General features: G+C 45.0%; 1 protein-coding gene across 2 annotated transcripts in view; it reads left to right on the forward strand.

Moving 5' to 3' along the window:
* The first annotated feature begins 1,913 nt into the window (after positions 1 to 1,913).
* The window catches only part of C16H10orf90 (chromosome 16 C10orf90 homolog), a 227,644-nt gene continuing 214,925 nt past the window's right edge, over positions 1,914 to 14,632 (forward strand). The window contains exon 1 of one of the 2 annotated variants that reach the window (XM_067709069.1): positions 1,914 to 2,697. In XM_067709069.1, the coding sequence (XP_067565170.1) occupies positions 2,458 to 2,697 (240 nt within the window). In that variant the 5' untranslated portion in view covers positions 1,914 to 2,457. The remainder of the gene's footprint in view (positions 2,698 to 14,632) is intronic. The other variant, XM_067709070.1, reaches the window with a different exon arrangement.

Here is a 14,632-nt window from a genome sequence, read left to right on the forward strand (position 1 = left end):
CTTGGGTTGGCATTTAATCTCTCGGGGTCTGTTGTCTTAACACTCAAATGAGAACGTTGGCCTAAATTACCTCTGAAGTCTTCTCTATCTCCTACTCTGTTTTCGTTCTCGGCTTCAACATTCCCATTGCCTCCAAAGGGGCAAGTTTAACATTCCACCCTCCAAGTCCCAGCACCGCTGAGTGTGATTGGCTGAGCTCCCGCCTGCCGCAGGAAGGGTTCGGTTCTGGGCCAGGGACTGATGCTCTGTTTTCAGGAAAGTCATTTGGAATCATGTCTTCATTCAGTCTACCCCACGGCTTTCCGTGTGGAGAGGGAGAACTCTTCAAGGCGCGTATTTGCCAAAAGCTGAGAGGAGGCTGCCTGCAGAAGAGAGTCCTATGTGGGCTCAGAGCACAGCCCAGGTGCTTGTCACCTGCCCTCTCCTGGCCCAGACCCCTGATCCAAGGCTTGTAATTCCCACTTCTCAATGACCGCGTTAACAGAAATAGTACCAAAACGTGAAATGAAGTGAAAAGGAGTATATCATCGGCATTTCTGAATGATCTGAAATTCAGAATCCAATAATTTTCAGCATCCTTTAAATCTCCACTATAGTAAGTCCTCTACATATGAATGAGTTCCGTTCCGAGAGCACGTTCATAAGTCCAATCTGTTTGTAAGTCCAACACAGTTAGCCTAGGTACCCAACTAACACAATCAGCTATATAGTACTGTATTATAATAGGTTTATAATACTTTTCACACGAATAATACATAAAAAACAAAAAATAAAGAAAACATTTTAAATCTTACAGTACAGTACCTTGAAAAGCACAGTACAGTACCAGCTACATCCTTGCTGTTTTACACTTGCTTCCGGACATCCTGAGCTTGAAATAAAGATACTGTACTATTGGACTCTATACAGTACTGTACAGTAAAGTACACAAAAGCACAACCACTTGTTGAGGATGCATGCACGTGACAATGTACGCCAGGCATGTGAACTAACTTACGTGATTGGACATGCGAACGCACGTGTGCATTTTTGAAAGTTTGCAACTTGAAGGGTTGTATGTAGGGGACTTACCATATATTATATGTGTAGAGAGAATGTTACTGAGTCCAAGCTCGTACTGCTTGCTGCAGGACAGGCTGATAAATTGAGAGAGGAGTTGCTTCAGCAAGAAATAGCAACTTTATTCCAAAGAACCACCTTCCCCAAGGTAGAATTCAGGCTTCTTTTATACCAGAAGGGGAGGGGGTGTGGTTGGTTGCTGCAGATTTCTTGGTGTCAGAATCCTTTGTTCTTACAGCTGTCCACGGAGGTCTGGTCACAATGTTCCTATAAACCTTGAAGACAAACGTTAGTCTCTGTTCTGCAACATTTTGCAACTTTTTATCTCTATATGAATGGAAAAGTGTTACACCCATAAAGGTCAGAGCCTTGAGAATGGGCTCTCTGTATATTTCAGGCTCTAGGCAACATTCTTAACTTGTAGCAAAAACAATAGAATTCAAAGGTTAGTGTAAAAGAAACAGAGCTGATTCAGAGGCGGATTTGTTCTTCCCTATGAGGAGAACTGTGTTCAGCCTAATTTGGGCAGAAAAAAGGCAACTGTTCTTTGGAAATGATGCCTTATGCGACTCTATTACATGCTATTTGCTCACCACTTCGCTCACCTGATCCTCCTAACAATGCTGTGAGTGGCAGGCATTATTATTCCAAGTTTCCTCATGGGGAAACTGAGGCTCTGGGTGGTGAGGGGATTCCCAGGGTTGGCTGGGGACCAGAGCCCTCAGCTAAGCCAGGCCACTCCCCCAAGTGGCAACCAGGACATCCTACCCGAGCTCTGTGTCTCTGATGCCAGCTTGTACCCATCACTGCCTCTGTGCTCGACTTTTCTTTTTCACTTGAATGTGTTTCTTATCTTCTCCAGGGCTGAGGTCACCCTTTGTGTCAGTAGCAGTCTGTTCTTGTTCCTTTCAGTCCTGGCAAGAAAAAGCAGGAATTCTAAAAAGCGGCAATTATCACTCCTGGTTCCTTTGTACAGCACCCCGTGAATAATTTATTTGGATTCGAGGGGCTGGAGACTGAAAAACATATTGGACCTCGCGGTAACCAGGTGGATCTTGTGTTCAGAACTTGAATGCAGCGGGAAAGAGAAATGTGCCTTTGAAATCAGAGAAGATTTTGAGCACCTGAGAACACAGGTGGAAGTGCTGGAGCCGGGCAGACAGCAACCAGAAGGAGTATTTTTATAGCACATAAAGGTCACCCTCGAGGTTCCCACGTGCAAATCCTATATTCTTTGCAGCTGGGGTTTGAGAACAACTAGGTGTGGAGCTGGAAAACTCCGGGAGAGGTCGAGCCCAGGCGCTTCCCAAGTGCCTCCTGCTGCACTCGATACCTGGATTAAACAAAGAAAATTGTGTTTGCCAGGCGCGCTCGCTGAAGTCACAGGATTCCCGTATCATGCAGCAGTCTGGAATTTCTACAAAAACTCTTCAGAAGGGGTATGCTGCCCGCCACGCGGAAACAGCCGTCCACCGGACTTTTCAGATCAAAACGTTTAGTACAGAGTTGAAAAACCATGTGATGGTCATGGATTTTGTGAAGAGGAACTGGTTTCCCTCCCAGAGAAGAGCCAAAGTTTGTATCATCCACATGTATCAAGGCCTGAAGACAGCTGAGCAGACAGCCAGCAGATGCGAGGTAAGGTTGGATTTGGGCACACAGCTCGCTCAGAGAAACGGAGCGTTGCGTTATCAAACGGACAGGCCAGATGTTCTATCTGGTCTGATAAATCGTCGGTTTGTAGTTTTTCCTGAGGTGTTTGGAAAAGACTTTCTCATCTCTTAATTTACTTCAGTTTTTGAAATATGAGGGGGCGGGAGCATAGTGGATAACTAATTTACACGTGATACACGTCTGCATCTACAACATTTAATAGTGCGCCAAACAGTTGGATAATTTGTATCCACCTTTAGAAACTGTGGTACATTTCTGGGAGTTAAATATTCTTAGCTCTGTAAATTTGCAGTCATCTCTTTTTAAAAACAAATTCCTGTTTGTTTCCTGATGGGTTTTGCAGGAGAATATCTATGCCTTGCCTCGATGAAGTTAAAGTAGAATGATTTAAGTTACACCAGTAAGAAAGGGCTTTTATTTCTTTGAGGGTGAGCTCTTATTTTCAAGCAGAAATGACTTTTTCTGGGAGAAAAAGGAGAACTTGGGAGATTTAGAATGTCAAAGTGAGATAAACACATTGCTCTGAAACATTCTTGTATTCTGAAACTAGAAGAAGCCACAGGCAGTTATCCTTCAGAAGGTAAACACACATGAAATCTGATCAGTGCTTTATAGTACATGTACTAAATTATGAATGACATTGTAATTGATTCCCATAGAGCTCACTTGCCCATCCCTTTTGATAAATGTAACATGTGAATTGCTAATGTTTTATGGAAAGGCAACCTTTCTGAATACTTATGCTGTTATTAGGAAAGGCTTCCCATGAATATGCTGGCAAAAATTCCAGGTCTTTCGTTCCCCACACTGGGCTTCCTTATTCCAGAGCAATGTCAGAACCTGTTCTGCAGGGTTCAAGGCTGGCTTCTCCCAGTGCCAGCCCTGGGATTGTGAATTTCCACGGTCGCCACAGAGATATAAAGGCCATGGAAATAATGGTGTTAATTAAATTCAGTAATAGTTGTTCATTGGTTCATTGCTTAATCGACCAGAGCAAGAGGTGTGCAATTAGAATATAATTGAAGGAAACCAGAGATGTTATTATTCACAAGGAATTAATCAGATGGGGCAGAATTTTATCATTGTATCATTTTCACTGAGGTTAGTTTTCAGTCCTCCAGAGAGAGAGAAAAACTTGTTGAGTTATATCAGCTTGCTTTTTTTTTTTTTTTTTGCGGTTACGCGGGCCTTTCACTGTTGTGGCCTCTCCCGTTGCGGAGCACAGGCTCCAGACGCGCAGGCTCAGCGGCCATGGCTCACGGGCCCAGCCTCTCCGCGGCGTGTGGGATCTTTCCGGACTGGGGCACGAACCCGTGTCCCCTGCATCGGCAGGCGGACTCTCAACCGCTGCGCCACCAGGGAAGCCCTCAGCTTGCATTTTAAAAAAAGTGTTCATGGCTCCATTTTATACCCTCAATGGCAAAGAGCGGCTCTTGTGTTCCTTTTTTTTTTTCTTTGGTATGCATAAAGCTTTGTTTATTCCTATAGCAACACTGAAGGTAACAGTGTGGAAAAGTGCACCTTTGTAGGAGATTGTAAAAAACATCTATTATACTGACAGTTGCAGCTACAGCATTTTTTTGTGTGACTCAGCTCCCCCCCAAGCCACATTTCCAAATACAGCCAACAATTGAGGCTGTGTGCCTGCTGCTTGAGCGTAACCTGGAGTCTAAAGTCTTATGTTCAGGTGAGTCTGAGACCCACAGCAATCAGGCTGGTCAGCTGGACAGTCCTCACTATGTCTGTGATTTGAAAGGCGTTCCAGGCAGGGCCTGCTTCCTCCACTCAAGGGCAGGCCAAGTTTGAAAGCTCAGATAGGATCTGTGCCTCTGATCCCTCTGAATTCCGAGCTCTGTTCTTTTAGTTAGCAAAAACATTTCACTTTAAAATATTCCACGTCCATTGAATTGTTCATGTTATTCCCACTGGGGCATGTCAGCCATTTAGGTTAGGAAACCCAGCAAGAAGGCAGCTTTCTTGCTCAGTTTCCAAGCTGAACTGACGAGAGCCCAATTAACAGCCTCTGGGTCCTGTTACACTTGGCCCAGTGACCCCTTCTCTCTCTCTCTCTCGAAGACTCCAAGGCCATTGGTTCATCTGCCAGGGCTTAACCATAAAGTACCTGATGGGGTGAAAAATGAGAACGGTCTCCGGGGTGAACTCTCAACGCACAAAGGTGCTGGGTTAAAGGAACCGGCTGGTTCTCCAGGAAGAGTGAGTTTGAGAGATTTTGTTTCTGTAAAAACCTTATGGATTTCAAGTCCTCCTCAGGAAGACATACAGGTGTATTTGAGTTGAGTTTAAAGTCTAAAACTGTGACCTGACTCCTGAGCTGTGTTAATGCTTGGAGATGCTGCCTCTCATCTGGGACGGACCTAACTCTGGCCCAGGGATGGTCCAGCCATACTCATTCCCTTGCTTAAACTGCCTTGTAATAGGGATGACAAGCGTATGTACTGTCACGTCTGAAAGGCAGCAGGGATTGGAAGCAGGTGGCGGTGAGGGGGCTAAAGGTCATGCTCTGCATGTTTGCAAAGCGTTGATCCCTGCTGACTCCAACATGCCCCAAACTATTAAAGCCACAATATGTTCAGAGCCTTTCTCCTCCTGCAGACATACCTGATAAATTTCGGACATCAAAATAACCATAACTGGCCAAGGAGATGGATTTTTATTTGAGCTCTGGTCGCTGTCAACATTGCAAGCCTGGCCACCTTCTGAGATTCCCTGTGAAGCAGGGTGTGGACAGTTTCCCTGATGTTAGAAGGGAAGCCACGCAGAATTCAGAGACGTGCTCACATCTCCCAGAGTTGGAATGTGAGTGGGCATCTGTTAATTGATCGAGGAGACCATTCTGATGATAGGCGTGGGCTGGGGCACGCCAGCCAAGTCTCACCCATCTGTCTTCATGTAGATGACAGTTTCTAATACATTTAATCATTAGACGGACCAGGGAAAGTTTCTGTATTTGGTGATCACCATTTAGCCATGCTTCTCAACATTTCCCCAAACCTCTATCATTTCCATCTCCCCTTCCTACTCATCCATTTTTTTTTTTTTTTGGACTTGGCTGTGGTGCTCAATTCTGGCTGAATAGAAGAATCATGGCAAACTTTTATTTTTTTATATTTATCTATCTTTTTGATAATGTCTACCCTCTGAGGAGTTTAGACATATGCACGCACCCATAGTACCATCACCACAATCAAGGTACTAAACATACCCATCACTGCTAAAAATTTCCTTGTGTTCTTTTGCGTGTTGCTTTTTTGTTTGTTTTTTGGTGGTAAAAACACCATGAGATCTGTCTTCTTAACATATTCTGAAGTAACAGTACCACATTGTTAAGCGTAGGCTCTATGTGGTATAGGAAAGCTCTAGGGCTTATTCCTCTCGCATAACTGAAGACTTATACCCATCGAGTAGCAACTCCACCCTCCCCCTCTCCCTCCCCCAGCCCCTGCAACCACCATTTTATCTTCTGCTTCGATGAATTTGCTTAGTTGTTATACTTCACATAAGTGGAGTCATGCAGGACAAATCATGCCATTTGTCCTTCTGTAACTGGTTAATTTCACTTAGCATAATGTCCTCTAGTTTCATTCGTGTTGTCACAGATGGTAGGGTTTCCTTCTTTTTTAAGGCTGAATGATATTCCAGTATGTGTATATTACATTCTCTTTATCCGTTCATCTGCAGGTGGACATTTGGGTTGTTTTCTCATGGTGACCTTTACAAACTACATATGCCTGTGGCCCAGAGCGGGTGTTTGCTTTTGCTGTGTTCCTTTAAAGAGCATTGAACTTGGTTCTGGCATGAGGTTACGTTCCTTGAAAACACTTCGATCCTTTCGAGCCTGACTTCTCGGCAGATTTTAGTCAAGGGCAGTGCCTCTCAATCATGGGGGATTTCGCCCTCCACCCACACCCCACGGGATGTTTGGTAGTGTCTGCGGACATTTTGGGTCGTGACAACTCAGGAAAGATGCTACTGGTACCTACTGGGCAGAGGCCAGGGATGCTTCTAAATATCCGGCAGTGCCCGGGACAGTCCCCTGCGCCCAGAACAAAGATCTGCTCAGCCTGAGATGTCCACAGTGTGGAGGCTGAGGAAGCCTGATCTCGTGCTCATTCAGGCCCACTAATTCTAAAAATTTATTTTATTCAATTGTAGTTGATCTACAATCTTGTGTTAATTTCTGCTGTACAAAAAAGTGATTCAGTTATACATATATATACATCCTTTTTCATATTCTTTTCCATCATGGTTTATCACAGAATATTGAGTATAGGTGCCTGTGCTCTACAGCAGGACCTTGTTGTTTATCCATTCTACATATAATAGTTTCCATCTGCTAACCCCAAACTCCCCTTCCATCCCTTCCCCAGCCTCCTTCCCCCTTAGCAGCCACAAGTCTGTTCTCTATGTCTGTGAGTCTGTTTCTGTTTCGTAGGTAGGTTCACTTGTCTCATATTTTAGATTCCACATATAAGTGATATCATATGGTATTTGTATTTCTTTTTCTGACTTCCTTCACTTAGTATGGTAATCTCTAGGTCCATCCATGTTGCTGCAGATGGCGTTATTTCATTCTTTTTTTATGGCTGAGTAGTATTCCATTGTATATATGTACCACATATATATATTCATCTGTCGATGGACGTTTAGGTTGCTTCCGTGTCTTGGCTATCGTGAATAGTGCTGCTGTGAACATAGGGCTGCATATATCTTTTCGAATTATAGTTTTGTCTGGATATATGCTCAGGAGTGGAATTGCTGAATCCTATGGTAGCTCTATTTTTAGTTTTTTGAGGAACCTCCATACTGTTTTCCATAGTTCAGCCCCACTATTAAGGCATGATCCTTGTGAGGACTCAACTTAATGTCCCATGTACGTGAGATCTTTCCACCAGGGCCAGTGGAAACACAAACGGTTTCCAGCTCTGGGTGAGGCCCTGGGAGTGTCCAGCTTACTACTGTCTGGCAGTTCTTTTCCTGGATTCAGGCACTTTTCCCTTAAGCTTGTGCAAGTGAGTATTTGGCCGAAGACTGGTGGGCCCCCTGGCAGCTTGCTAGAAACTCTCTTTCCTTGCTGTTCCTTGGTACGTGGCTGCACAAATTCTAGCTACCTCAGCCTCTCTGAATCCGCACCCCTGCCCTGTCCACTCAGTGAGACCCCAGGGTCTCTCGAGCGTCCCCTTCCCAATACACAGCCTGGAAACTGCTTCTAGGTGGGGACGATTGTAGGGCTCACCTCTCTGGTTACCCCTCGTAGCCCCGCATTTCTTGTGCCCAGTGTCTGGAAACAGTTGCTTCACAGCTTTTGTCTGGTTCCTCCATCATGGCCGGAAGTAGGTGTGTCTGCCCGGGTGGTTCTGATGCCCCACTGGAGTTGAGAAATGCCACTCTGGGCTTTGATGGATGTTTTCCGGTGGTTGAAGTGAAGCCTTAGGTAGTATGAAATAAAAGCACTCAAGTTTTAAGTGCTTGGGCTTCAAGATTACTTTATTCAGGGAATAAAGAAGTCACTGAGGCCAAACAGAAGGTGACACAAACATTCCCTTTCTTCTCACAATGATCAGAAGGTGCAAAACAATTTACCTATTTCCCAACCAAGCTGAAGAGACTTAGCGAGATCAGAGTCTTCTGAGTTTCACTTTTCTTTCTGAAGACTTGGCCTCCGAGTGGGATTTTCCCTGGGATATGCTGGTGGCTCTGGCTACACAGAAGGCACGGAGCCCTCCAGAGTCAGGACTGAGAAAACAACATTTCGCAAAGGACAATAAATATTTCAATTAGCTTTGCCACCCACTGACCAGGTCAGAAACCTCTGCCTCGTGTGCAAGACCTGAGAGTGTACTTGGTGATCCTCCTAGAATCTCCTAGAAGCTGCAACACTCATCCATTGACAATGGCTGGTAGCCTCTGTCCAGATGCAGGAGGAGGGAATCCAAGAGGCAAAAGATGGAGCGACCACCCTTGGGAATCAGTGCTGCCCATTTGCCACACCAGCCCCTCCCTGCTCCTGCCAATGGGAGGCTGGCCGTCAGGGAGCAAGGTCCTGAAGGGGCACGAGAGATCAGAGGTCTGAGATGAGTTTTGATGTGTCAGGAAGCACACCTGGTGACTGAGGTCTCCAGATTAACTGCACTGTGAATGTCTGTGAAAGATGAAGTGCAAGTTGATCTGGAATATTTACAGCCAAGCCTCCTAAGACCTATCTGACATCATTTTGGCCAACTTCCATCAGGAAATTGTGCATGGGTGGGGGGACTACATCCACATTTCCGCCAAACCAAGGCAGGAGAGATGGTAGATGAAAGGGGGGTGTGACCAAGACCCAGGGCATTGGATGGAGTCTTTCTGGGGTCTTTTTTTTTTTTTTTTTTTTGCAGTACGCAGGCCTCTCCCCGCTGTGGCCTCTCCCGTTGCGGAGCACAGGCTCCGGACGTGCAGGCTCAGCGGCCATGGCTCACGGGCCCAGCCGCTCCGCGGCATGTGGGATCTTCCCGGACCGGGGCACGAACCCGTGTCCCCTGCATCGGCAGTCGGACTCTCAACCACTGCGCCACCAGGGAAGCCCTCTTTCTGGGGTCTTGATAGCTGAGTGACCTTGGCAAGTTTCCTGACCTCTTTGAGCCTTAGTTTCCTCATCTGTGTTCATGGGAACCATGGTGACATCTGCCGTATAGGATTGCTGGGAGGAATAAGGGAGATGCTTATATAAAGGCTGAGCCTTGGGCCTGGCACGGAGGCAGCATTCTGTAAAAGTGAGTCGTTGTTGGCGTTCAAGTTCCAATGTGCCTTTTTCTGCCATCCCCAACTTTGAAGCAAAGCCATGGCATGAAGACATGGCCCCTGGACCCAAGCTAATTGTGACCAGTGCTTTGAGGATGCTGCCCCTGTGCCAGAAGTCCTGTTTCAACTGGGTGAACATCCCCTTCCTAGCTTCTCCTCACTGAAACTGCCAGGTGACAGGGACTTGTGACCTCCTCTACCCTTGACTCTGTTCCCCGAGCAATTCAGAGATTAGTCACTAATTTGTCCTTGAGCTGAATGCACAGTTTCTACTCAGAACCCACCCAGTCCTGTGGTCAGCTGCAAATTCCATCTGACAACAGATTATTGAGAATGTGTGTTCACACACATCTGATTCCTGCCTGGTAAAGCCAGAGTTAAGTCAGGGCATTTTTTCATGTAAGTTATACCCTCTCTTGAAGACCTACCAGGATCTGAATGGGGTTTGTCACCTCATAAAGCATTGAATTGCCCTCATACTTTAGTGTCCTTCAGAATCCTCAAGAGACCTTTCTAAGAATGTAGACCCCTGGGCTCTGGGAAAGGGTGGGGTCCAGAAATCTCTGGTTCTTTTTTTTTTTCTTTGAAGCTTTTAGATTTTATTTTAAGTACATTGGGAAATCATTGGAGAGTTTTAAGCAGAGGAGTGACATGTTCTCATTTTTAAAATTGAATTATAGTTGATTTACAATGTTGTGTTAGCTTCAGGTATACAGTGAAGTGATTCAGTTATGCATATATATATATATTCTTTTTTGTATCCTTTTCCATTATAGGTTATTATAAGATATTGAATATGGTTCCCTATATTCAATATATAGCTATGCAGTAGGACCTTATTGTTTATCTATTTTATATATAATAGTTTGTATCTGCTAATCCCAAACTCCTAATTTATCCCTACCCTCCCTTCCCCTTTGGTAACCATAAATTTGTTTTCTATGTCTGTGAGTCTGTTTCTGTTTTGCAAATAAGTTCATTTGTATCATTTTTTTAAGATTCAGCATATAAGTGATATCATATGATACTTGTCTTTGTCTGACTTGCTTACTTAGTATGACAATCTCTAAGTCCATCCATATTACTGCAAGTGACATTATGTCATCTTTTTTATGGCTGAGTACAAAAATCTCTGTTTTTAACATAAAAACCAGGTGATTCTGATACAGGTCTGAAACCTTGATCTGGAAGTTTCAGACCGATATTTTCCAACCGCATGAACCAAAGAGAAAATGACAAAGAAACCTGTGCCAATTGCCTGTGTTGAGAAAGCTGGTGTGAAGGGGCATGGAGGGGGGGTGGTGGGGGAAGATATGATCAGAGAGCGGAGTGGCTGGACCACTCTGTGCAAGGAGAGTTGAGATGGGGATGGAACAAAGGGGACTGTGTTGGTTGGTCCCTGAATTGCCTCATTGATCCTCACCACAGCTGTGCGAGGCACATGAGCCCTGTTTTTCCAAAGAGAAAATTCTGCGAGGCCCAGATAGATGATGCAGGCTGCACAGAGACACGGTTAGGAGCGGCAGAAGGGAGCTTCTACCTTAGTGACATCCTCCTCTGCGGTTGTGTTTCTTGCAAGGTGTTGGGGGAGAAGAGAGGGAAGCAGCCTTTGTCCTGACAGCAATAGCTGGGGACCTAGGGGACTTCAGAGTTGGTCCTAGAGAAAGTAAACCATGCCAGAATCAGGTGGGAAGAGGCAGTAGAGAGCCCACTGACTCTCTCCTTCTGCTTCAGGCATCTTTCCTTCCTGTGGCTTTTTCATTAAGCACCTTCTTCTGGTTTATAAGTCCCACATGGGTTCTCAGTGCCCTCTGTTTTTGCTGTCCCAGGTTCTCTTCCCTTTCTAGTGGAGCATATGGACAAAAGAGGAAAGATTGGGCTGGATCATTTTTTAAAAAGTATCAAGGACCTACTATGTGCCAGGAACTGAGCTTGGTGCCGGGGACACAGAGTTGCAAAAGGCAGGGTTCCGGCCCCTTCTCATCATCTGGTCAGGGAAGCAGCCAATGAATGCCAAGTCAGGGGGTCTACAGAGAGCTGTAGACCCAGAGGACTCAGCGAGACTGCACAGGGGAGGAGACCTCTGGGCATGTGCTTCGTGGGAGATTGGGAGTTTCCCAGGACCAGCAGGGAGGGTGAGAATGTGGGGTAAGAATGGAGAAGGGGAAGACATTTCAGACAGCTGGAATGGCAACTTCTCGGTGGTGCACAGGCAGGCAGAACCTAAACAGAACTCAGTAATCTCTAGAACTGCGGCTAGAATTCACAGATTGTAGTTCCTGAGAGGAGGGAGCCAGGCAGAGAAAGAGCTCCAGACATTTCCTTCACGCTCCCTTGAGGCTGCAGATGAAGACCAACCTGTGCCGCGAAACTTCACGAGGCCAAAGAACAACTAGCAAGGGAAGAACGGTTACTGGGAAGCTCTCAGATGAACAATTCTCAGTGCTCACTTGGGGCCACGGATCATTGAAGTTCCCCACCATCCAAAATGTAGAGGCCTCATTGAATGTATGGTAACTTCAGTAGAGATTCTAGAAGGGTTCTGCCTTGGGAGTCTGCTAAACCAGCCCTAGATTAAAGGCTGCCTTAGGTCCATCCTATAGCAATTTAAAACACAATTCTTGAAGAACCAGGCCGTTTCACAAGTAGTTTAACTGCCGGACAGAACAAAGTTGAACATTCCTTAAAAGATTACGACAAAATCCATCAAAAGCAATAATAAAAAATTTAAAATATCTGGCATCCAGGTAAAGCTTGCTAGGTATTTGACAAAACAGGAAAGTATGATTTTAACCGGGAGGAATTACGATTAATAGAAGCAGATCCTTAAATAGGAGAGATGATGGAATAGCAAGCAAGGGCTTTTTAAAAAGCTCTTATAAATATTATAAATATATTGCTTTCCCCTTACAGTCGAGGATTTAAGGGAAGATATTACCACAATGGGAAGAGAAGAAATTGATAGAAAAATAAACCAAATAGAACTTATAGAGAAGAAAACAATGATTCTTTAATACTCTCTGAAATGGAGATTTCACTAGATGGGATTAACAGGAAATTGGATGCTATAGAAGAAAAGATCAGTGAAATTTCTAACTGAAGAGAGAAAAAAAGAGAGGGAGCGATCTCAAGACATCCAAGACACATATAGTTAGAATCTCTGAAAGAGTGGGGATGGGGTGAGGGCAGAAAAAATATTTGAAGAAATAATGGCTAAAATTTTTCCTAATTTAGTGGAACTTATGTCAAAGCATTGCTTGTCAAGTATATTTTATAATTTATATACCAAGTATGCTTGGCAGAGGCCAGATCATCAAGATTGGGCCACGTCACATTGAACAGTATATATTTCAGTGTTTCCCAACATGGTGGTCCACAGCATTATCAATCAGCATCCTGCAGTCCAAGGAATATGTTTGTTTCCTTGTGCTCCCTCTGTATAAATTAACTGAGGCAACTTGTTTATTTACTTATGACTGAGATAATATCAGTTTAGTGCAGCATCATACATAGTTTCAGCTCTGATTGGCTATTAGAAAAAAACAAAACAGTCTGGCAGATACTATCTGTGTTATTCTGCTACTGCTGCAAAACAAATGATCATATACTTAGTAGCTTAAAACAAGACCTATTTATTATTTCACAGTTTTGGCCTCTCTGCTTAGGGTCTTTCCAGGCTGAATCAAGGTGTCAGATGTGGCTGTGATCTCATCTGCAGCTCAGAGTCCTCTTCCAAGATCCCGGGTCATCGTCAGCGTTCAGTTCCTCGTGGCTGTAGGACTGAAGTCCCCATTGTCATGGTGGCTCTTGACTGACATGCTCAGCTCCTAGAGGCTGTCCTCAGGTTCTTGTCATGTGGCTCTGGCCGTAGGCAGTTCACAGCATGTTTGTTTGCTTCCTCAAGGCCAGCAGGACAATCTCTGCTGCTTTGAATCCCTCTGATTGCTTTACAAAACACACCTGATTAGGCCAGCCCCCGCTGGTATGATCTACCTTGGATTAACTCCACATCAACTGATTAACAACCTTAACTGAATCTGCAAAACCCTTTGGCGTGTAACACGAGTTAATTGTAGAAGTGATAGCCCATTGTATTCACAGGTTCTGCTCACACTGAAAGGAAAGAGGACATAGGATACATGTGAGTATTCTGCTTACGATACTGTATTTAAAATTCTGTATCTGTGCAAAAAGGGAAATAATAGGAGCCCTTGGAATTGAAGGCACATAAGTGTGAACCTCTGTCTAGCAGCTTCATAAGGAAAGGGGCCCCTAATCTGTTCTAGCTCACGACTGTGTCCCTAGCACCAGGTCAGCCTTCAAGAAACATTGTGGGGTACGTGTATGAATGAACGAATGAACAAAAGGGCGTGAAGTGTGTTTTGGGTGAAAACCTGAGGCCGGAGTGAGTGACGGTTGATGACTTTGGGCATGGAAGAGAGCGTCCTCTGATTTGATACGTTAGGCTCGCTTCCAGATTCACTCATTTCTTAGTGATTGACAGACAGACATCAGCTCTAGATTGCCAAAATGAAGCTCCAAAATAGAGGTCATTCCATTTGCTCCCCTTTTCATTAATCAAATTCCTAATAGAGACATTGTTTAATTTCCTCCCTGTGAGGCTAATTTATATCCTTTCTCCATCCAGAAAAGACTTGGAGACAGCTCCAAAAAGGAGTATCTTGGAAAACATCCAGGATTTAGGAATAATCATGTTTCAGAGAAACAAACAAGGCTGAAGGCAAAATGGGGGCATGATCTTCTTAAAGCACACAGCAACTTGCTTGCCATTTTGTATCGAGAGCAAGAAGCCTCTTCCCAGCAAAGCCACTGCAACCAGGGCCGAGAGGGTGGGCCCTCAAGCGGCTACCCTGTGGAGGGCTCAGAGCCTCTGATCCAGCCCTGCGTTTACAGAAACTTCACAAAACTCATTATTTTAGCTACAAGTGTGCCCAGCTCCTCACTAATGAGTTCTGAACACTGCTGGCTTCTCCAGCTTAGCTGCTTTCAGTGGCGCTGGGTTAGGCCAGGTGTGTGAAAGGGACTGGGTCTCGGTTGACGGACATGCAGAGGGCCCCGCGGTGCATGGGAGATGCGGAGG

The sequence above is a fragment of the Pseudorca crassidens genome, chromosome 16 (assembly GCF_039906515.1).
Source record: "Pseudorca crassidens isolate mPseCra1 chromosome 16, mPseCra1.hap1, whole genome shotgun sequence".
Classification (NCBI taxonomy): domain Eukaryota; kingdom Metazoa; phylum Chordata; class Mammalia; order Artiodactyla; family Delphinidae; genus Pseudorca; species Pseudorca crassidens.